We start from the raw sequence: 20432 nt of genomic DNA on the forward strand, positions 1-20432 counted from the left end.
TGATCCCTGTCCGGGCACGGGATCACAATGAAACTGACCAAATACTTATGAATCCATATTTATAGACTATGAACTGGCAGGGGCAGTTAATAACATACCGAAACTGTGGCTGTCTCTTAAACACGTGAGATGACACTCTTCAAACAGTAGGTGGCGGTATGCAAATTAAAAGATGGATGTTTTTTCCAATGGCCAATAGAAGAAGAAGGAGAAGAGGAAGGAGGAAGTGTCCTCCGCAACAGAAGATGGCACTGTTAGCTTCCGGCGTCAGTCGCTACGGTCCTCTCTTGATGTTAAACGTTGACTGTAAACATTAGCTGAGTCTTGTTTTTAATCCATGGTTTTAGGTTTTGATTTTAAACTCGATTACTATTGTTATTTTGAATATGTCTCGGTTCAAATTCGTATTTTTGGGGGGTGAACTTAAGGAACTAGCTTGCGTTGAGCTAATGTTGCCGGACGTCAGGTTGCCAGTTTAGACAGTTGAGTGTCCATCTCATTACTGTGTAGTCGGGCAGGGCAGGTGAGAGACGGGGTGAAATAAACACCATGATAAAATATCTGCCCAAAGAAGTCCAGGGGAAACTTCGCTCCGGTGTCGCCGTCCCCTCCCTCCAGCAGTGCGTGGAGGAGCTCGTGCTGAACAGCGTCGACGCGGGGGCGACCTGTGTGGGGGTCCGGCTGGACATGGAGTCGCTCAGGGTCCAGGTGGTCGACAACGGTGCCGGGATGAGCGGCGAGGACATGCGGCGTGTGGGGAGCAGGTACCACACGAGCAAGTGCGGCTCCCTCGAGGACCTGGACAACCTCCGGTGGTACGGCTACCGGGGAGAAGCCTTGGCGAGTATAATGTCTCTGGCCACGCTCGTTGAAATATCCTCCCGGTCCAGGTCATCGGTGAAAACACACGTGAAAGTCTTCAAGAACGGCGAAGGCTCGGCGGTGATGGAGGCAGAGACCGCTCGGCCCTCGGCGGGGACCACCGTCGCCGTGTGCAACTTCTTCCACCGCATGCCGGTGCGCCGGATGCGGGTGGACGCCGTCCTGGAGGGCGAGAGGATCAGACACCGGGTGGAGGCGATCTCTCTGATGCACCCTTCTGTGTCCTTCACCCTGAAGAACGACTGCACGGGGGCCATGATGGTGCAGCTCGCCAAAGCCAAGAACACGTACCACCGGTTCGTGCAGATGCGCGGCACCGAGCGAGCGCAGAAACTGGGAGAGGTCGTGCACGCGCACGGGCAGTTTGAAGTGGCGGGTCACATTTGCAGAGAGGGCCACTACAACAGCAGCTTGCAGTTCCTGTACGTGAATGGCAGACTGCTGCTGAAAACACGGATACACAAGTTGTTGAACCTGCTGCTCCGAAGGCTGAACAGTTGGAATCAGAAGAGCGACAGTCCAGAGGGGCAGCCGCTGGCCAGGAGTCCAAAACACAAACGAGGCCAAGAGCTGCACGGGGTGTACATCATCAACATCAAGTGCTCATACTCCGAGTACGACATCTGTCTGGAGCCTGCCAAGACTCTGATAGAGTTCAAAGATTGGGATGGCGTTCTGCTCTGCACCGAGGAGGCGGTGAAGGCGTTCCTGAGAAGGGAGAATCTGCAGGCTGTGCTTTCTCAAGATGATTTGGACCGCGTGCCTCCCGAACTCTTTCGTCCTGACAACGCATCCCGAGAGGGGAACAAGGGCAGTCAGCCGACCGGCAGTGCTCCCACACTAGATCACGGTATTGTAATTAAACTGGCATCTGAGTCGGTTCATCGCGCGCTTAAAGACGACTGTGTTTCAGAGGATGGCGTTTGCCAGCAGTCTGGTCTGGTGGAGTGTCAAGAGGCCGGAGACGAGGCTGGAAATGTACCTGCCGCTGATTCGGAAGAGATACAAAGTGATCACTGTGTATACGAAGACTGTAGGGATGAGCCACGGTGTGCAGTCGCTCAACTGGAAGAAGAGGAGCAATCATTCAGTAAAGTAGAGGACGGTTCTCAGATTGTATGCAAGTCAAGTTCAGTCAGACAACCAGAGAGTGAAAAACTGCAACTTTCAAAAGAAACAGAAGAAATACAGTTAAACAATTATACCTCTACCAGCAATGTGACTTTACCGAACAGCATCACTGACCAAATCCAGCCTGACGTTAACGGTAATGAGCAATTAGTACCCGATTGTCAGGGTGCAGTAGGACATGGGCAGTCTTTGATAAGGAACAGAAAAATCAGTCTGTCTGATCCATTCATTCATCAGAGTCTGCAGACTCAGCAGCAAAATCTAGCACAGAAACGAGAGGAGAGATCCTTTGCATCCAAGTGCAAAATTTCACTTGTTGCAGGCCACGGCAGATGTTCTCAGAGACGTTGCAACGACTTGGCTTCTATCGTTCCCTCAAAGATCCCCAGAATTGAATTTTGTCAAAGGTTGTCGTGGAATGAGTCTGGATCTCTTGACAAGTTTCGAAGAATATTTGGTAAGTCTGATGAATTTAAATTATCCTCTCTGGAGACTCGTTTACAGAACAGTGCTAAACTCCCTGAGACAAACAGCCTCAGCTTGAACCCCCAGAATTTGTTGGTTTGCCAGAAAGATGGTGATGATACAGAGGCACAGAGGAACAATGAGACACAGATCAGTCTCCGAAGCCCACCAGCCCTCTCCGTTTTCACCAAGCTAAAACCAGCTTCGGGTCACGATGAAGGCAAAAGGTCTTTGGCAGCTAAACTCTGCCGTTTGAAACAACACGATCCAGTGGGTTTCACTGGGTCTGGGACTACCTCACAGAGTAACACCTGTCTCAGCAGTGGTAATGTTTTACGGGACCACAACGACGACAACAAGAATCCCTGCGACACTGCACCGAATCCTGAGCCGGTCTCAGGCTGCGACACAGTCCATCAATTGGTTGAGAAGCAAGAGGATACGTCGTCGGGTGACTGGCTTCATCACTACGATACATCTGTGGGAAAGACGGTCTACGTCAACAGAGTGACCGGGCTCAGCAAATATGACGACCCGTCGGAAGAAACACAAGTGCCATGTACGTCTGATGTCACCAATATGGCTGTTAGTGTCGTCTCTGAAACGGGTGAGTCAGAACAAGAATATCCTTCACTGTGATTGATTTAACGTAGAAAAAGTATTTGCCGTCTCTGCTCTCATGTGGATCAACTTCAGCCACTAGAAAGCTCACCTGTACTTCCGTGTTCGTGTAGGGATGGAGTACAGGTGTTACCCTTTTCAGGCGGATCTAGTTTTGCCCTTCCTGCCTAAATCCAGGACAGAGAGAGTGATTAGTTCAGGGCTTGATGACAGAAGTACTTCACAGATGGACCTGATTCTAGACTGTAAGGGCGCCAACCTACACAATGAACAGAATGAATAGCAGCTCGTTGTTTGTGTTTACGTGTGCTCTCGTCTGCCCTCACAGACGATGGTGGCGAAAGCTCCAATTCACTCTACTCATTGTACTCAAAGTGGAGTAATCCCGTGTTTGTCCGACCTCCTGCGGTAAATGATGTTTACTTTGTGTGAAAATGCCTCAGTGAGCTTATGGTTGTTTTGTTTTTTTATGGTTGTAATTCATTACCCACAGGTCGGTGTGGACATTTCAAGTGTGCAAGCTGATGGACTGGCTGTGAAGATCCATAACATCCTGTTTCCGTACCGCTTTTCCAAGGCCATGATTCAGTCAATGAAGGCACGCCTCTCTTTGGGTTTCATTGAAAAATTCTGACAGGAAGATCTCTGTAATTCTTCAACATTTTTGCCCTCGTTGATATATTGAAGTGCCTGCTTTTATTTACCTCACAGGTTATTCAACAAGTGGATAAGAAGTTTCTTGCGTGTCTTATCAATACGAGAGATGAGGAACCTGCAGCATTCACTGAAACTGAGGGTACAGACAGGAACTTCACTGTTTAGTCATCTGTTGTTTTACCCACATCGTGCATTTTTATATCTTTACGTCTTTATCTCAAAAAAACGCAGGAAATCTTCTGGTGCTGGTGGATCAACACGCTGCACACGAGAGAGTTCGTCTCGAAAATCTTGTTTCAGGTAAAAACAAAACAAGGCAATTATTAAGGATTACATGTTAGATTATGAACAATGTTGACGTGATGCTGGTCACATCTGTATGTGCTGTTACAGATTCCTACGAGGATGACCCGGACGCATCAGGAGAGAGACGTTTGCGTTCGTCAAACATTTTACCACCTCTTGAGATAAGTGTGACAGAAGGGGAGTCGAGGCTGCTCAGGTGAGTTTGTTCATTCACTCTACGTGTACAGTACAAAACCACGAGTGCCCGTAAAATTCGTTGACTGGCCTAATGGAAAAGTAATTTTGAGAAAATAGAGTTAATCAAATCAATACATCCGACACGTGAGTCGCTGTCAGAAGCCAGTCCATCAATCTTCAATCAGCATCTGTGTGTGTTATGTGTTGGTGAAGGTGTTTAGGATACTGAGATGTTTTTCAGAACCCGAAGATAAGGATTTTCGGGGGCGAATACCAATATTAGGGAGTAAAGGATTTACGAGAGCAATATGTATTCTTTAAAAAATGGCAACGATTCCCAAAATGTCATCATCAAACCCCCCCCAATCCCCCCACATATAACCAAGTATAAGTGTAATAAGGCTCCTATCGGCTGATATGATCAGCAAACCGATATGTCGGCAGGGCTCTGGTGGGTTTTTTTTTACTTTGGTGTGTTGTCATTGGTTGATGGATTTACTACTCATTCTGCAGTTTGCCTCAATCTGGTTAAACAGCCTGCTGTCCTGCTCTGTATAACAGCCGAGACGCCCAGCAGCAGATGTTGTCAATGAGGTTGAAGGATGGTAGCAGTTAAGATGACAGAAGAGGCTGGGTGCAGTGACGCAGCCCGATTTCAACCCTGTCTTGACTCAGGGCTGTTGCGTAGCTCTGCAGCTCACGTCAACAGTCAGTAGTGTCTTTACTCAAATGTTCATGTCGTGGTAGCCTGTAATAATAGTGTAAAATGCCTCAGTTAAATCTATTAAACTCAAGTAGACATGTTGCTTCTGTTGAATGTATTTTTCTTGTTCTGTGTTGTTAAAACATCGAGTCAGCTTTGTCTCTGGTGGGGAACTGCTCTCCTGGGTGGTCAGTTTGTGGGGCACAAGCAAGGTATATGGCAGATTTGGATCAGGATGTGACGGTTCTGCCAAAATCTATATTCACATTACTCTGTACGAGCCAAATATCACTTGTTGTTTTTCTTATAGTTCTTCATAGTGTTTTCCTAACAGTTATTGTTATTATGTGTTGTTCCGATTAAGAAGAGGCTTGTTTTAATGAAGGGGACAACTTTAATGTCGCTTAAAGAGAGGTAGTCTGAAAGTGTGCAAGTTTTGGTGTGTGAAGGATCGACTAGCGGTGGAGTCACGCGGTTTTTATACCGTGTCCGTGTTTGTTATTATATTTCCATACATCATCTTGTGATATCATTGGATTAAAGTTTGAGTGTTTTTTAAAACAAACTACGAGCCTAAAGTGGATCATTGCAACAGACACCACTGGGGGACATGCGTATGCAGTACCACCAGCTAACCAGCAGTAATGTCACTAACACTCTGTATTGCCTAGGTCTTTACTGACAAGTCAGCTGACAAGTGTAACAGCTAATCATTTCCCCCCAACCTGTGTATTTCATATCGCAGACATTATAATATTGATTATGATGTGTAACAATCTTTCCTGTATATTTAATGGAATATTCCTCCTCCAGGTCTTGTCAGGCGCATTTGCAGAACTTGGGCCTGGAAGTGAAGTTCTCACAGGCTGCCGATCCACAAGTATTTGTGGGGAAGGTGCCACTGTGCTTCATGGAAAGGGAGAGTAATGAGCTGAGGCGGGGCAGACCATCTGCAATCAAGCCTATAGTTGAGGTGAGACAGTGTCAAGATCATTTACTGTATCTGCTCATTTAGCAAGGGGATGATTTTTCAGTTGTGTTCCCGTCTGTTTATCATTTTTCTTTAATCTCACATCAGGAGTATCTTCGAGAGCAGATTGAGGTGAGATTGAAAGTGTCTTTCTACCTCCTAAACCTTCTTCTTACCCGTTCGATTAAAATATAAACTGCATTGTTTCTTTTATGGTTTCAGTTACTCCGCACGACTGGTCGAGTGGGAGGATCTTTGCCTCTCACTGTGATGAAAGTGCTGGCCTCCATAGCATGCCATGGTACAGTAAGATGACTTCTCTCCTCCATTAAGTTTCATGTTTTTCTGCAGTTGGTGAGGTTCAAATCTTTATACCTGTGATTTTACGGCACGTTTGCATTAAACAGGTGCCGTCAAATTCAATCACAGCCTGAGCAGAGATGAATGCCACAGCTTGGTAGCGTCCTTATCTTCCTGTCAGCTGCCCTTCCAGTGTGCCCATGGCCGCCCGTCCATTATTCCCCTCGTAGACATCCTCCATTTGGACAAAGACCAGAAGGTACGTTTACGTCGTAGCACAGTGAACTTTGGACTAAATTGCATCGTACAGCACAGCACAGCAATCTGGTGGTGACTAAGCATTCTTGTCTCTGCAGGAATTACAGAAACCAAATCTCCGAAAGCTGAGAAGAATGCACAAAGCATGGGAACTATATGGAAATGGATAAGCGGATGTGTTTTTTATGTGTAATTTGTTGGCAGCAAGATGAATTGTAACTCAAAACAAACTTAATTTAAACGTCTAAATTTATCAAATTCTTCCAAATAAAAACGTCATAGCATTTTTTTTTGCTGCTCTGCCAATGATTTGCACACAAACATTAAGCATATTACTCTCTTCATATATAATTTGTGTCTTGCGTTTCATGTATTTTCATGCTTCTCCACTTTTACAATCTGTCAAAAAGCTTGTGATAGTAATATTTTTATCAAACTTTTGTTCGGATGTTATGATCTCTCAGCATCAACTTACTGCTGGCACAAAGGTAATCATGCATTTAATTCTGAGTAATGGGTTGGGTTGATATTCATGGCATTTTTTATATAACCGTATTAACACAGACCCTCACATCCACTGGGCCCAATAACCCATATTATATTGATACCTTAATATGAGATCAGACTCTAATGTCTAATAAAGTGACACAAAATTTATAACATATGGTTTTAGATTGCTTGTGATAACCTAAATGTTAAATGAATAAAAATAGATACTTGATTTGCTCTATTAAGTACCCTCGCAGAATATAAGCTTGATTCTACATTTTATTGGGAATAGCTTTATTTATTGCTAGACACGATCCAGTCTTATTTTTAATGTTGCAATTTTGGCATAAATATACAGAAAATATATAATTTTATTAAAGAAGAAGAAGAAGAACCAGAAACATCATTTTGAGAGAGTTTGTCATATCTTACGACTGCGTTGCAACATGTCCACTAACCTTCCGTTTCCATGTAGCAGTTGTCTGTTCACTGTGTTGGAAGTCGCCTTTGTCTTTTTGTCTTTAACCCAGTTCAGATTATATTCTGCAAATTGTTCTGGGGTAGGGTCCAGACCTGAGCAAAGTTGTATCCTAATGCTAATGTACTGGCAATAGATGGAAATCACATATACATACATATACACTTGTATAATGTTCTTTCATTTAGTTAAAGAATGCGTGATTAAATATTCACACATGTTCTGCAGTGATGAGAAGCAACTTAACGTGTGAGTGATGATAAAGGAAACTATTTTATTTTTTTGAATGCAGCGAGGGTTCAACATCTCTTGCATGCATTTGTAGTTGTGGATTTAACAGAAAATATCACAGGGACCTATCAGGAGTAAAAGTCCAGACGTCGTACTACTCATTTCTTGTGATGGGAGTGAAAGATGATGCTGCCCCACCCCCCACCATCCTCCTCCTCATCCTTCTCATCCTTCTCCCCCAGTTCCGGGTCATGCCAGTGACGTATCCCGCCCCCACATGTGGAACCTCTGCTCTCCATCACCACCACCTCCTCCTCCCAAGTAAACATTTCAGCAGCATTTCATTATTGCGTCTGCCAACAGCCCTCGATTCTGATCGTTGGAAAAGGCAGCGGAAAAGAGCTGAGCTTATACCTAGAGATGTCTGTCGGACTGTTTTCTATTTTTTATAAAGCAGCTTATTGTTTCATGTGGCCTTTCACAAGGAGGGGCTTTTTAATTGTGGAGGCTGGTGATTTAAGTGGCTTTCATATGAAATTATTTGTCAATGTACTGTAGTAGAAATAGTCTTGGCAAAATGGACCTCGCCATGAAATCAGCCTTTATGTTATTGTTATTATTTGTATTTACTTATTTATTTCATTCATATTGACCATGTTCCCACAATCACCTGTCATCGTTTCCCCTTGATCAAATCAACGCACCAGAGCATCCAAGTTTCCATCGCCAAAGGAAATGGTTCCATATGTATTTATAAATAGACCCACGTTTCTCAACTCACATTGCATTCATAAGGAGACGATATTTTTTTGAAAGGGGGGGTGGAAACATGCCCGGTTGTCTTTCATGGGGAAAAGAAGTCGTGACCACGTCTAAGGAAATAAAACTGTCATTAAACCTCCAAGAGAATAAATGTCAAAATAAAGCCCTTTTACCCCCAAAAATGTAAACCTGCGTGACTGTGAGCCCCCCCCCCCCCGGCGAATGGTACAGTCTCGGTTCATTCATAAAATTCTAGCGGAGCATAAAAAGGAGGGGCTTTCATTCTAGTCGTCCAGTTGCCAGGTATATACCTGGAGGAGAGACCCGCGCCCGGCCGCAGTCACATCTGTCGTTGACGGGGCCTCTTCACTCTCCTCCTCCTCCTCGCGATGTATCACATCGACCTGACGCCCGACACGGAGCCGACCGACTCTCCAGGCGGGACGCGGTGCCAGAAGACGCCAGAGGAGGCGAGCTCTCCATCCTCCTCCTCCTCCTCCTCCTCCTCCTCAGAGAGCGATGCAAAGGTATGAAGGGCTTTTGTTGATCACATATATTCAACATGCAGGGTTGGGGGGGGGCAGCCGTTTACACACACACACACACACACTTAACAACCTTTTTTTCTTTTCTTTTTTTTTCTTAATGTGACCCACGGTGTGACTCCCCTCATGCTTTTCATCTTCGTGGCGGTAATGTTGGGGGGGGGGGGGGGGGGGGAGAGGGGGGAGAGGGAGGGGGGGGGGGGACTGGAGCTGATTGATACGATTTGAATTAACTTGGTGCGCTTATTTTTTTTTTAACGTCAATTCTTTTTCTCTTCAAAATATAGATATATATGTATTTGGTAGCAGCGCAGATGAACGCGGGTGGAAACGTGACCCAGATTGCTCAGCGGGACGTCTTGTTGTGATCCCGACGTCCTGGGACCGACAGTGTGCGTGTCGATGCAGCGGTTCATTGAGAAAAACAAATCCATTCAGGAGACTCCACAGCATCCCTGCGTCAGTGCTGACGTCAGACACAATGATAAAGTCAGATCTATTGATCTGGTGGGAAGCTATTTCTGGTCTGGTATATTTCAGGGAAATAAAACACATGCAGACAGACCCTCTGTTTTAGACTCACCAACATATGTGATTGGTAGTTTGTTTTTACTCATGACTGTCCTCATAACACGATTCTCTTTAAACCACTTAACAGCAGGAGGAATACGAAAAGAAGAAGAAGGAAAAAATCTGTTGTATTCCTCATTGTGGATTATTTCCATTTCTTTTCAGGAGGTCTGCCGAGGTATGAGCGTTCAGGACACCCCGTTTGTGCCAACAGTCACTGCAATTTCCTCCACCCCAGATTTCCAGTGGATGGTCCAGCCTACGATCATCACATCTGTCTCCCCGTCTCCGGGCAGCAAACGAGCCAATGAGCCGCAGAGCTCTCGCCGCACATCACCCAAGGCAGGCGGGAATAAGGGAAAGAATGCTGCCAGGAAGGGAAAAGCGGAGCAGGTAGGTCGGCTCAGATGAGACCCCCCCCCCCCTGTTATTGGACAGAACAGTGAACAGTGTGAAAAATGTATATACAGTATGCCATTCAGAATTCCTTGTGTGCACAGTGCTGCTGTGCACGCTCGACTGGTGCCGGGCGCTGGGCTGTGTGCCTTCTTCAGGCAGTCGATTTATATTCAGGTCACAGCAAGTCTGCAACAATGGTCTATATTTAGACGCATTGCAGCGAAACATGCTTTTGCCATTTTTGTCGAGGGTGAAATTGGCAACGGATGTTGTGGATGAGGGGATGAAATGGCTGGATCCTTTCGAGGTAATGACTGAATTATTCATTCTCTGTCCCAGCTCTCTCCAGAGGAGGAAGAGAAAAAGAGGGTGCGGAGGGAGAGGAATAAAATGGCTGCAGCAAAGTGTCGCAACCGACGGAGGGAACTCACCGACACACTGCAAGCTGTAAGTAAACAGTGATGCATTTACCTCAGCTGTCATTTGCACCTACTGTTGTGTGCCTGTGTCCCCCCCCCCCCCCCCCCCCCCATGTGGATGATTCCGGATGTGTCTCTATCTGAAAGGAGACAGACAAGCTGGAGGAGGAGAAAGCAGCCCTGGAGACGGAAATAGCCAACCTCCTCAAAGAGAAAGAGCGCCTTGAATTTATCCTTGCAACACACAAGCCAGTGTGCCAGATGTCAGAAGAGATGGAGGCTATTTTCCAGGAGCCGACGGGATCCTTGGAGCTACCGCCCAGTCCGGACGAGGCCAGGCTCCCAGAGGACGGCACCCAGGAAGCCCCTTCGCTCCAGGACATGGACATCCCCAGCGATCCGTCCACCGCCATCTCTGGGAACTCCAACATCTTGCTGTGTGCCAGTGCCGAAATCAACATCTGTGACCTTGAGCCCTCCCTGGACATGAAGGAGGGGCTGCTGGACGGTATGTTGCCCAGTCTGGAGGAGAAAGCTCCCATGGAGACGGCTCGCTCCGTGCCAGACATAGATCTCAGCAGCTCCCTCGGGCTCTCGGACTGGGAGACCCTGTACAAGTCTGTCTCGAGCGACCTGGAGCCTCTCAGCACGCCCACGGTGACCTCCACGCCCACCTGCAGCAGCTACCTGTCCGTGTTCACGTTCGCATGTCCCGAGCTGGACTCTGTCCCGGAGGGACTGGACAGCCATAAAGGCGGAGGGGCCAAATCTGAATCTGTTGATATCCTCAACTCTCCAACCCTGCTGGCCTTATAAATGTGCAAGACGACCTCTCTGATCTCTCTCTGGCGTTTCTGTTTGCAGGTTCCTGACTTTGAAGTGAAGTGAACAACACATGCCACAGTATGCTGTAACACTTCAAGGAGCACATTCAGGAAAATGTGTAAACCTCTAAACCTTGTCCAGAAACATAGCCGACACAGTGATGTAGCTAAGAGCATGGCTTCTATTGGAACAGGGGGCGGACTGAAGTACGTTTCGGTTTTAAAAACGCATGCCGAGAAATTCCAAATAATTTTCAAAGCTCATATATACCGGATCTGTTCCTAGATCCGAGATGTAACGTGGAATTTAATGTTACAGTATGGTTTTGTGTTTTTGGTGTCAACGGTGTATCGATTGCTGTAAACGTCGTATCCATATATACTCATCCATGGTAAGGACCCGCATACCTCAGTGTCATCAACTGTGATTTGAGCTCATCGTTGAAATGTCGAAAGTTTTCCATGAAAACATCCAGTGCTATAATACTGTATACTATCTTGTCGAGATGTGACTTATGGTTTATTTTTTTACCTTTCAGATTTTTAATTTATTTGTTAAAAGTGAAAAAGAAAAGTCAAATGAGCATTGATTGCTTATCTATGCTGCTGAATACTTAATAAATCTACAGTCAGAAGTGGTGCTGGCGTCCTGCGATGTGTCTCTGAGAAATGTGGGATTTTCTTTTTTAGCAAGATGGAGTAATGAAAATTGCATGTTGTGTATTGTTCCATCGCATTCCATTAAACGGTTATACTTCACATGAACTCACAGAAGGTGTACAGCACAGAGCACAGAGGTAAGGTGGAGGCGTGAACTCGTTTCAGTGTTTTGCATTGACAGAGGCCTTGTGTGTATTTGAGAGCTGAGAGTTTGCTCTTTGTTCCCCGGGCTGCTGCAGGCCTCCATGTGGGCCACATTCTGCCGCTGCAGCAGTCTGCAGCCACACTCGGTGCCTCTTTATGGGAGGAGCGGCGCACACTTCCCCACGTCTGCCCCCACGATCTACTTCTTCTCACATCCCTGCTCGCTTACGCGCGTCTGGCACCGACCAATTTCCGCATTCCCAAATCCTCCCGGAGTTCGGGTCACGTTTAAAAGTCGGGCTGATGCAACGGTTCCCACTTTTTAAAATCTACTCTCGACCCGCGGCCGACCAGAAGAGAGGACATCTGTTGCACCCGGGCTCGAAGTCAGGTCGGTACACGAACCCCTCGCGAAGAGCGCAGAGGTGGATCGCCGTTGTCTCCCTCTCCTCCTGTCTTTCTCTCGTCTGCCTGCGCCTCTTGGCCGGGCACCTCGTCGTGCCCAGGGTCGGGACACGATGTCCTGGTGTAGTCTGTTCCAGTCTGCCGTGCGCGTTGTGCTGCTGCGCGGGGGGGGGTTTGTTGGACGCGCCGCTCCGGAGCCCGACGCCTTTGGCGCCGCGTCTCTGGTGGGAAGGCAAAAGTTACGTAAGGTAAAAACTGTTGCCGCACTGGAGAAAAACTTCCGCTTTCGAGTTGACCGGAGGCTCCGGCAGCAGGGACCCGCCACGCCACAGCCCCGTGGGTTGAACCGTGGCCTGCGCGCATCCAGGAACCGCTGCCGAGTCGTGTGCGTAAAAACGGGGGCTTTCTCGTGAAGAGCAAGTGAAAAACAACTGATACAGATTGATACATGTAATCAACTCAGTGTAAGTGAATGGATCCCTGACTGGCTTCAGGGAGGTTATAATAAACGAATTACCATGGTGAGATAATGTCCTCTCACTGTTTCAGTCCCCCACACTGAGGACTGACAGATCCAAGTGGAAGTCACTGATCCGCTGTGTGTGTGTGTGTGTGTGTGTGTGTGTGTGTGCAGTGACAGTCCTTCATGTGATGGAAATGCTTCAGACCTGTATTCATGTTCATACATTCGCTTTGGTCAAACCAACAACTCTTCTCTTCAGCTGTGCAGCTCATTTGCAAATGTGCCTCTGTTGTACCAGGGAAGTTAGGTTTTTTTTGGCACCCTGTTTCAAAACAAATGTTTCTCCTGGCAACTCATGTGACAGCAGCGTGGTCCGCACGTTTCCTCTTTGTCATTTTGACTTGTAGTTTCGGGGGAAGTGTAACGATGGTAAGTTATTCCCACGTGCGATACTCACGCCTCTCCTGTCTAAGTACGTGCCTCATGCCGAGCGGTTCGACACACATCAGTAATGTCTTTCCCCCTCAGCTGCCTTCACAGGTGATGGCACATTGTTTCTGTCAGACTTGGGCTCAATGTCTTTGAGTAGCTGACCTCATGTAGTAGTTCTTTTGGCCTCTTCGTGTGGCCGAGTTATCTGCTGAGCTGTTGCTGTAATTCCCTGTGGCGTTGGCCGGTTCTGCTCATACACCTCCCTCACTGCCCTTCAGATATGTTGAAAACTAAAAGTTTGCATTAAGCAGTTTGAACACACCTGCCAGCATTAGACGGTGTGAATCGTCGGAAATCTGTCCGGCACAAAAACACTACATGAAGACAATGTCACCTCTTATTGTACGATGTCGTTTATTCCTCCCATTTGGATAAACAAAAGACAACCGGTTATATTTGGGTTCAAGCTTTACCACATTATGCTGTATTTTGGCAGCCTTATTCCACTCCTCCTCCATTATGGAGGAAAATCGCAATTGTTGGGTATTTCTTGGCAATGGTCAGCTTTAGCTCCCCCTTGGAATTCAGATGGATTTGTTCGTCACGCTGATGTTCACCTCTGTTTTGGCTTTTGGGTAATACATTAGATAAACTCTTGTAAATGGTAGTATATTAATTCCAGAAAAAAATAGGTAGAATAATAAAAGAGCCCGATGAGAGCAGCTTCAGCATCCGACATTACAGACTGGCAATTCAGCACTGTAAGGAAATTCCTCCCCCTTGGGAAAATGCCGCCTCGAGGCAGGTCAAATACAGTACTTCTATTTTTCGCCGACTTGTTAACGGAAAATGTCTGTTTCCAACCCCTCATACAATAAAGAATGTACGTTTTATAACGGGCGGAGCGGACAGAGTTCTTCGTGCGCTTGCATTGATCTGGCTTAGCTCGTCGTCTGAGTCCGTCTCCCACTTTCTCCCTCTGCCTGCTAGCTGTGGTCACGGCCGAGCCTGACGCGATGCCAGGACAAATCCCAGATCCCTCTGTGACAGCGGGCTCCCTGCCCAGCCTGGGCCCGCTGGCTGGGATCTCGGCCACCACGCTGACTGACGAGTTCAAATTCGGCGAGCTCCGGGAGTTTGGGACGATGCTTTCACCCCTGCACTTCCTGGACAGTCTGGGGAAAAGGCCCCTAGTCATCAAGACGGAGGTACAGTAATACAGGGCACATTGTTCGCTCTTAGACGTCTGGCACATGTGAAAAGTGTATTTTGAGTTGTTTGTTTTACTCAAACCTGCTCATTCTAGGTTTTTCTAACAATTTACCCTTGGAATACGTTTGTGGGTTTTTTTTTTAAGGGGATGTTGCCACAGCTAAAGCAACAGGTGTAAATATCCCAAAACAGCATTTCAAATGTATCTCATGACTTGGAGTGTGAAGATAGGTGAGCTGTCCCTTTTATGATACAAACAGGTATAAGAGTGTTGTGACATATTTTAATCAACAGGACCACCTAGTGGACATAAGAGGGGCTTGTTGTTACCGTCTCTCCACCTTGAGGGTCCAGTGATCGCTCGCTCTGTTGAGCTATTGAACTCTCGGCTTTGACTCTAGTTTGAGTTTTGGAGTTTTCATAAAGAACGGGTCAAATGGCGAGGTGTAAAAATGACCGACCAAGTCGGCTGCTATAGTAGCATTGTGCATGAGGTGTTCCTTATCTTACAGCTCTGTTGTAAAGGCCTGTAAAATATTTCATCTCACGATTCATTTTACAACCTGATCACGCAGGACATATGACTTTGTTTGTATAAGATTTTCTAGGCTTAATGTTAGGAGGGTTAATGTGTATTCCTGATATGGTTAAATTGTAACATGGATATGTGAAAAGTATGCATCTATCTAGCATTTATGGGTAAACCTTGCAGAGGTCTGTGTTGCACCCTGAGCACAACTGTGTATCATGTGCATAGCTACAGTGATTTTCACATTACATAGATGCAGCTCAAACATTATTCTTAGATCTAATTTTGTGGACTCTAATTCATTCAGTATTCAGTGCGTTTTTTCATATTTTATCCTGTCCACTTCACTGAACTCGTGTTCAAACTCTGAAGCATGTCACGGTTGGTAGTGAGATGCGGCTGGACAAGAGTCGCTGTTGGAGGACAAGAATAGAGTTAGCAGGTAAACGGGTCGTTCTTCATTTATTTCAACATTCATTTTGCATATTGGTAATGGAACTGGGGGTGCAGTGGTCACCTCACTGCAGGAAGATTCTTTAACTCCCAGACTTGGAGAGTCTCCCGCTGTGCAGCAGGTCCATCACACCTTAACACCCAGTTTTTCCCCCCTGCGCTGCTCTTTAGAGAGGCGAAGAAGAAGACCGGAGGACACGAAGGCGAGAGAAAAACAAAGTGGCTGCAGCGCGATGTCGAAACAAAAAGAAAGAGAGGACAGATTATCTACAGAAGGTGAGACACACTCTGCCAAGATGATCACCTTGTAATTATTTCACATTCTCACACATTCATTTGCCGAAAAAAACATTCCTACCTAAATTTCAGTCTCCCGCTTCCCTCCATCCTCTGACAGGAATCGGAGCGACTAGAGATGTTAAACTCTGACCTTAAAGCGCAGATCGAGGAGCTGAGGCTGGAGCGACAGCAGCTGATCCTCATGCTCAACCGCCATCGCCCCACGTGCATCGTCAGGACCGACAGTGTCAGAACCCCCGAGGGCGAGGCGAACCCCCTGCTGCAGCAGCTGGACGACAAGTGAGAGCGCAAGGGGGGTTCCCGCTGTTGACAGTAGAGAAGGAGCAGCCAACTAGCAGCACTTAGCTCTGGGCCTCGGCCACGGAGGAGAACCAGCAAAGCCCCCTGAAGCCCAAAAGACACAGAGCGTTACGGCACAAGATGTGGATCCAGTATGATTGGACACTGTTGTGGCGGTTAAATGAAACTTTTGACATCTCTCCCCCGCTCTCCCATGTAGTTCTCCCTTTGGTCGTCAGAGCTCCGGCCAGCATCAGTATGAAGTAATACAAAAACACACAGCACATTATCTTACACTCGTCACATCCAGCTTGTTTGCTTTAGCGTAGGTTTGTACTTTATCAGTTCTTCATTTTAGCCTAAAGGGAATTGATTCAGTATATTGCAGCAGCTTACATTGTGTGGTACAGCATTTCAATGACTTTTTGTTCCAACAACGGTTTTACTGTAACGTGTGATCAGGCTACAAATAGAGGTCTTCATTGACTGAGGGGTTGCAATACTTTTCTGTCTTTATGCCTAGGATTATTTCCTTGTTTTGGCTTTGTTAAGATGCATTCTGGGAATCATGGGATTTTTTTTTACAGAAATTCATCTGGACAACGGCAGTTTGGAGGGAAATGGGTTGACATAATAGATATTTTTCCCAAAGTATAAAAAGGCAACTGCTGGAATGCATGAGCAATCGGAAAACTAACGCAACTAGTTATAGCTACAGACAGAGTAGTCAGAAGCATTTTACTGCAAAATAACCCGATAGTTATTCTGGTCATTTTTCTTCTTACATACGTTTGATGGCAGAGCGATTGATCCACCCCCCCCCCCCCCCCCCCCTTTTTTCTTTTATTCACATGTTTTGGCGCAGGCGTCATGCACATATATATGGACTGTTTACATAGTACTTTATTTTCTGTTATCATATTGTCACTACCAATTATGTTTGTCTTTTTTATACTTTTGTATATGAAATTATATATGCATATAAGCTATCACAAAAAATCCCATTTTGTATTTCCCTAAATAAATTGTTAGTTTCTTTTTTTTTTTTATAGATTGGAATTTTTTTTCCTACAAAGGTGAAAAAACATGTCACTTGTGGTTTGTTACATTTGCCTGACCAGTATTTCTGGTACAAAGCTGCCACCTAGTGGCGAGTGCCGGTACAACCTGATTGGCCAGACACCTACATGTACCTCTGATCTTCCATGCAGAGCTTCGACAGCAGGTCATTCCACAGAATTTCCAACGGTCGATAAGATGGTAAAAATTGACTGTATGTCTCTTGAGGTAAAATGCTCATTGGCGTGCTATTCCTAAACAATTGTCTTCCCAACTTCATGTGCAATTCAGAATGAATCAAACTACCAAAATCGCGTCTATAGTTTCAAATCAAATGGGGGGCAGAGGTGTTAGGAATTCCCTTTTTTTTCTGATTTGGCATGTAATCCACATTTAATCTATTATTGGGGCTATCTATTATTGGCTCGCTGTCATTTCTTATCACTGCAGCTGGGTGGAGTAGAAGTCGTGTGAGCTTCCACCAAGTGGCTGTAAAAAGGGGATTGTTCAGGCTGCTCAAGTATTGAATGAACTTCTGGAGAGCAGAGCAGTCTGGAGTCACTCAGTGATGTTGCAAGGGAAGGGAACTAATGATTTGACCCTTTCCCCTGGGAACGAATTGTGATAGATGTTTGGTTTTTTTTTCACTTTTCATTTGCACTTTAGTAATTTTCATGCCCGTGGTCTGTGCGCTTCTTCCCCCCCTCTTGAACACTCTTAAGGAGGCTACCGAGGTGCCGGGCGACTTCTTCCATCCTTCCAGGTGCGCTTAACTGAAGCAGAAACAAATGGGCGACCGTGCGCGGGCCTCGCCACGGGACGCGAGGGAGCCCGGTCCGGGCCTGGGCGGGACGGGACCGCGAGAGGACCGGACGGAGTGCAGCGGCATCCCACACGGGGACGGCGGCGCCGCGGCCCCGACGCGCCTGTACCGGCGGCGCTGGGTGATCGTGCTCCTGTTCAGCGCCTACTCGCTGAGCAACGCGTACCAGTGGATCCAGTACGGCATCATCAGCAACATCGCCGTGAAGTTCTACAGCGTGGACGCCTTCGCCGTGGACTGGCTGTCCATGGTCTTCATGCTCACCTACATCCCCCTCATCTTCCCGGTCACCTGGCTGCTGGATAGGAAGGGGCTGCGCGTCACGGCGCTGCTGGCCAACGCGCTCAACTGCGCCGGGACGTGGATCAAGGTGGCCAGTGCCCGGCCCGACCTGTTCTGGGTCACCATGCTCGGGCAGTTCGCGAGCTCCGTGGCCCAGGTCTTCATTCTCGGGATGCCGTCGCGCCTGGCGTCGGTCTGGTTCGGCGCGGGAGAGGTTTCCACCGCCTGCTCCATTGGAGTTTTTGGGAATCAGGTGAGTGGATGCGCACGGTTGCGAGAAAAAGTATGTGAACCCGTTGGGATTACTCGGATTTCTGCATAAATTGGTCACAACATGTGTTCTGATCTTCAGTCTGCTTAAACTAATACCGCACACAAATGATGTGTTGTCATGTTTTTTATTGAACACAACATGTAAACATTCACAGTGCAGGGTGGTAAAAGTGTGTGAACCTTTGGATTTAATAACTGGTTGACCCTCCTTTGGAGGCAAAAACCTCAACTAAACGTTTTTCTGCAGTTGCACATCAGTCCTGCACAACGGTCAGGAGGAATTTTGGACCATTCCTCTTTACAAAACTGTTTCAGTGCAGCAATACTCTTGGGGTGTCTGGTGTGAATCGCTCTCTGGAGATCATGCCACAGCATCTCAATCGGGCTGAGGTCAGGACTCTGACTGGGCCCCTCCAGAAGGCGTGTTTTCTTCTGTTGAAGCCATTCTGCTGTTGATTTACTCCTATGCTTTGGGGTCGTGGTCCTGCTGCATCAACCATCCTCTGTGGCCTTAAGTTTTCCTGCAAAATGTCTTGATAAACTTGGGAATTCATTTTTCGTCTTTGGCTGACATTCTGGGATTCTCCTTCAACCTCATTGAGCATTCTGCGCTGTGCTCTTGCAGTCGTCTTTACAGGACGACCACGCCTAAGGAGAGTAGCAACAGTGCTGAACTTTCTCCATTTGTAGACAGTCTGTCCTGCTGTGGACACATGAACATCGAGGCTTTTTAGAGATTCTTTTGTAACCCTTTCCAGCTCCATGCGAGTCGACAATTCTTGATCGTAGGTCTTCTGAGAGCTCTTTTGTGCGAGGCATGGTCCACATCAGGCGGTGCTTCTTGAGAACAGCCAACTTCAAACTGGTGTGTGTTCTCTATAGGGCAGGGCAGCTTTAACCAACACATCCAATCTGGTCACATTGATTGGACTCCAGGTTGGCCGACCCCTGGCTTCGGTTAGCTCTTGGAGAAGTCATTAGCCTAGGGGTTCACATAGTCTTCCACCTAAATGAAGAGCAGTGGACCTGGGGCCTTTTGGGGTCCCCGCAGGTCTGGGGGGACCGGGGAAATGGTCTCTCACATAAGGGACTCCTGCATGGATGAACCCTTGGAGGTCCTCATACCTCAGAGCAAATATTCTAATCTTTGCTATTTTGCCAAAACCCATAGACCATATATAAATAAAACAATCAAAAAAAACATTCTGATAATGATCTTGGACTCAAGTGTGAGTGGTGGAATACACATGTTATAGCCCAACAGTTAGGTTAGTCCTAAATCTATTAATCTACAGTCTTTTCCCTCCTCATATGTTTACCTGCATATCTTTGCTTGTGTCACCTTTCATCACTTTACCGAATACATGTCATGTGAAGTGAGACTATATGCTTAGAGCTATGTTGAAACATCTTGATTTCAAATCAAATCCTCTGCAGTATGTACACATGCAGTGTGAAGAGATATGTCTGCCTGAGACACAGGCAGGCAGCCTCGTGTGTGTGTGTGTGTGTGAGTGTGTGTGTGTGTGTGTTTCTGTGTAAGAGCTTATCTGCATATTCGCAGCTGCTTGCCTTGAAAAAGCTTATCACGGTTCATGGGATTTTTCGCAGTTATGGGCACGTTTAAAGATTTGTTGAATCAATGTAGTGTTCAGGTTCAACTTACCCGCGGACACTCAGTGTCGGAATAAGTGTCCTATACTCAGATCCTTCACTTAAGGAAAAGAGGCCCCACAAAAATATAAAAAGAATTTGTTATATAAAATCCTGCATTGAAAATGCTATACTCTTTGTGGAAGTGCAGCAAAATGTACTTGAAGTATAGTGATTCTGCAGAAAAATGGAAAATTGCGACTGTTACATTAACTGTATATTACATTATTGGATTTTCATTCTGATACAGGAATAATTAAGTTGCATTTTATTGCTAT

At 46.5% G+C, this 20432-nt stretch overlaps 4 protein-coding genes across 8 annotated transcripts in view; all 4 read left to right on the forward strand.

Moving 5' to 3' along the window:
- The first annotated feature begins 90 nt into the window (after window positions 1-90).
- mlh3 (mutL homolog 3 (E. coli)) lies at window positions 91-6759 on the forward strand. Of its 4 annotated transcripts, XM_035611402.2 has the most exons (12): window positions 94-3085; window positions 3213-3344; window positions 3428-3507; window positions 3593-3697; window positions 3811-3895; window positions 3988-4056; window positions 4150-4258; window positions 5756-5915; window positions 6021-6044; window positions 6135-6213; window positions 6320-6471; window positions 6569-6759. In XM_035611402.2, exons 1-12 carry the CDS (start codon window positions 550-552, stop codon window positions 6638-6640), a joined length of 3603 nt encoding a protein of 1200 aa, XP_035467295.2. In that variant the 5' UTR covers window positions 94-549; the 3' UTR covers window positions 6641-6759. The 4 variants fall into 4 exon arrangements, 3 of the variants coding, with proteins under 3 accessions (XP_035467297.2, XP_035467296.2, XP_035467295.2); XM_035611403.2 differs by lacking the exon at window positions 3213-3344 and having other exon boundaries at window positions 93-3085; XR_004785457.2 differs by lacking the exons at window positions 6021-6044; window positions 6135-6213; window positions 6320-6471; window positions 6569-6759 and adding an exon at window positions 4801-4947 and having other exon boundaries at window positions 91-3085; window positions 5756-5894.
- Window positions 6760-8685: 1926 nt separating this feature from the next.
- Window positions 8686-11825, forward strand: fosaa (v-fos FBJ murine osteosarcoma viral oncogene homolog Aa). 2 transcript variants are annotated; one of them, XM_035611332.2, is made up of 4 exons: window positions 8686-8957; window positions 9711-9938; window positions 10284-10391; window positions 10511-11825. In XM_035611332.2, exons 1-4 carry the CDS (start codon window positions 8820-8822, stop codon window positions 11177-11179), a joined length of 1143 nt encoding a protein of 380 aa, XP_035467225.1. In that variant the 5' UTR covers window positions 8686-8819; the 3' UTR covers window positions 11180-11825. The 2 variants fall into 2 exon arrangements, with proteins under 2 accessions (XP_035467225.1, XP_035467224.1); XM_035611331.2 differs by lacking the exon at window positions 8686-8957 and having other exon boundaries at window positions 9204-9938.
- Window positions 11826-12154: 329 nt separating this feature from the next.
- On the forward strand, window positions 12155-17106 carry jdp2a (Jun dimerization protein 2a). Its single transcript, XM_035611338.2, has 4 exons — window positions 12155-12382; window positions 14282-14499; window positions 15657-15761; window positions 15883-17106. Exons 1-4 carry the CDS (start codon window positions 12295-12297, stop codon window positions 16066-16068), a joined length of 597 nt encoding a protein of 198 aa, XP_035467231.1. The 5' UTR covers window positions 12155-12294; the 3' UTR covers window positions 16069-17106.
- Window positions 17107-17244: 138 nt separating this feature from the next.
- Window positions 17245-20432, forward strand: part of flvcr2a (FLVCR heme transporter 2a) — a 19507-nt gene continuing 16319 nt past the window's right edge. The window contains exon 1 of the mRNA XM_035611329.2: window positions 17245-18481. Coding sequence (XP_035467222.2) covers window positions 17912-18481 — 570 coding nt within the window. The 5' untranslated portion in view covers window positions 17245-17911. The remainder of the gene's footprint in view (window positions 18482-20432) is intronic.

This window comes from Scophthalmus maximus, chromosome 15 (genome assembly GCF_022379125.1).
Source record: "Scophthalmus maximus strain ysfricsl-2021 chromosome 15, ASM2237912v1, whole genome shotgun sequence".
NCBI lineage: Eukaryota > Metazoa > Chordata > Actinopteri > Pleuronectiformes > Scophthalmidae > Scophthalmus > Scophthalmus maximus.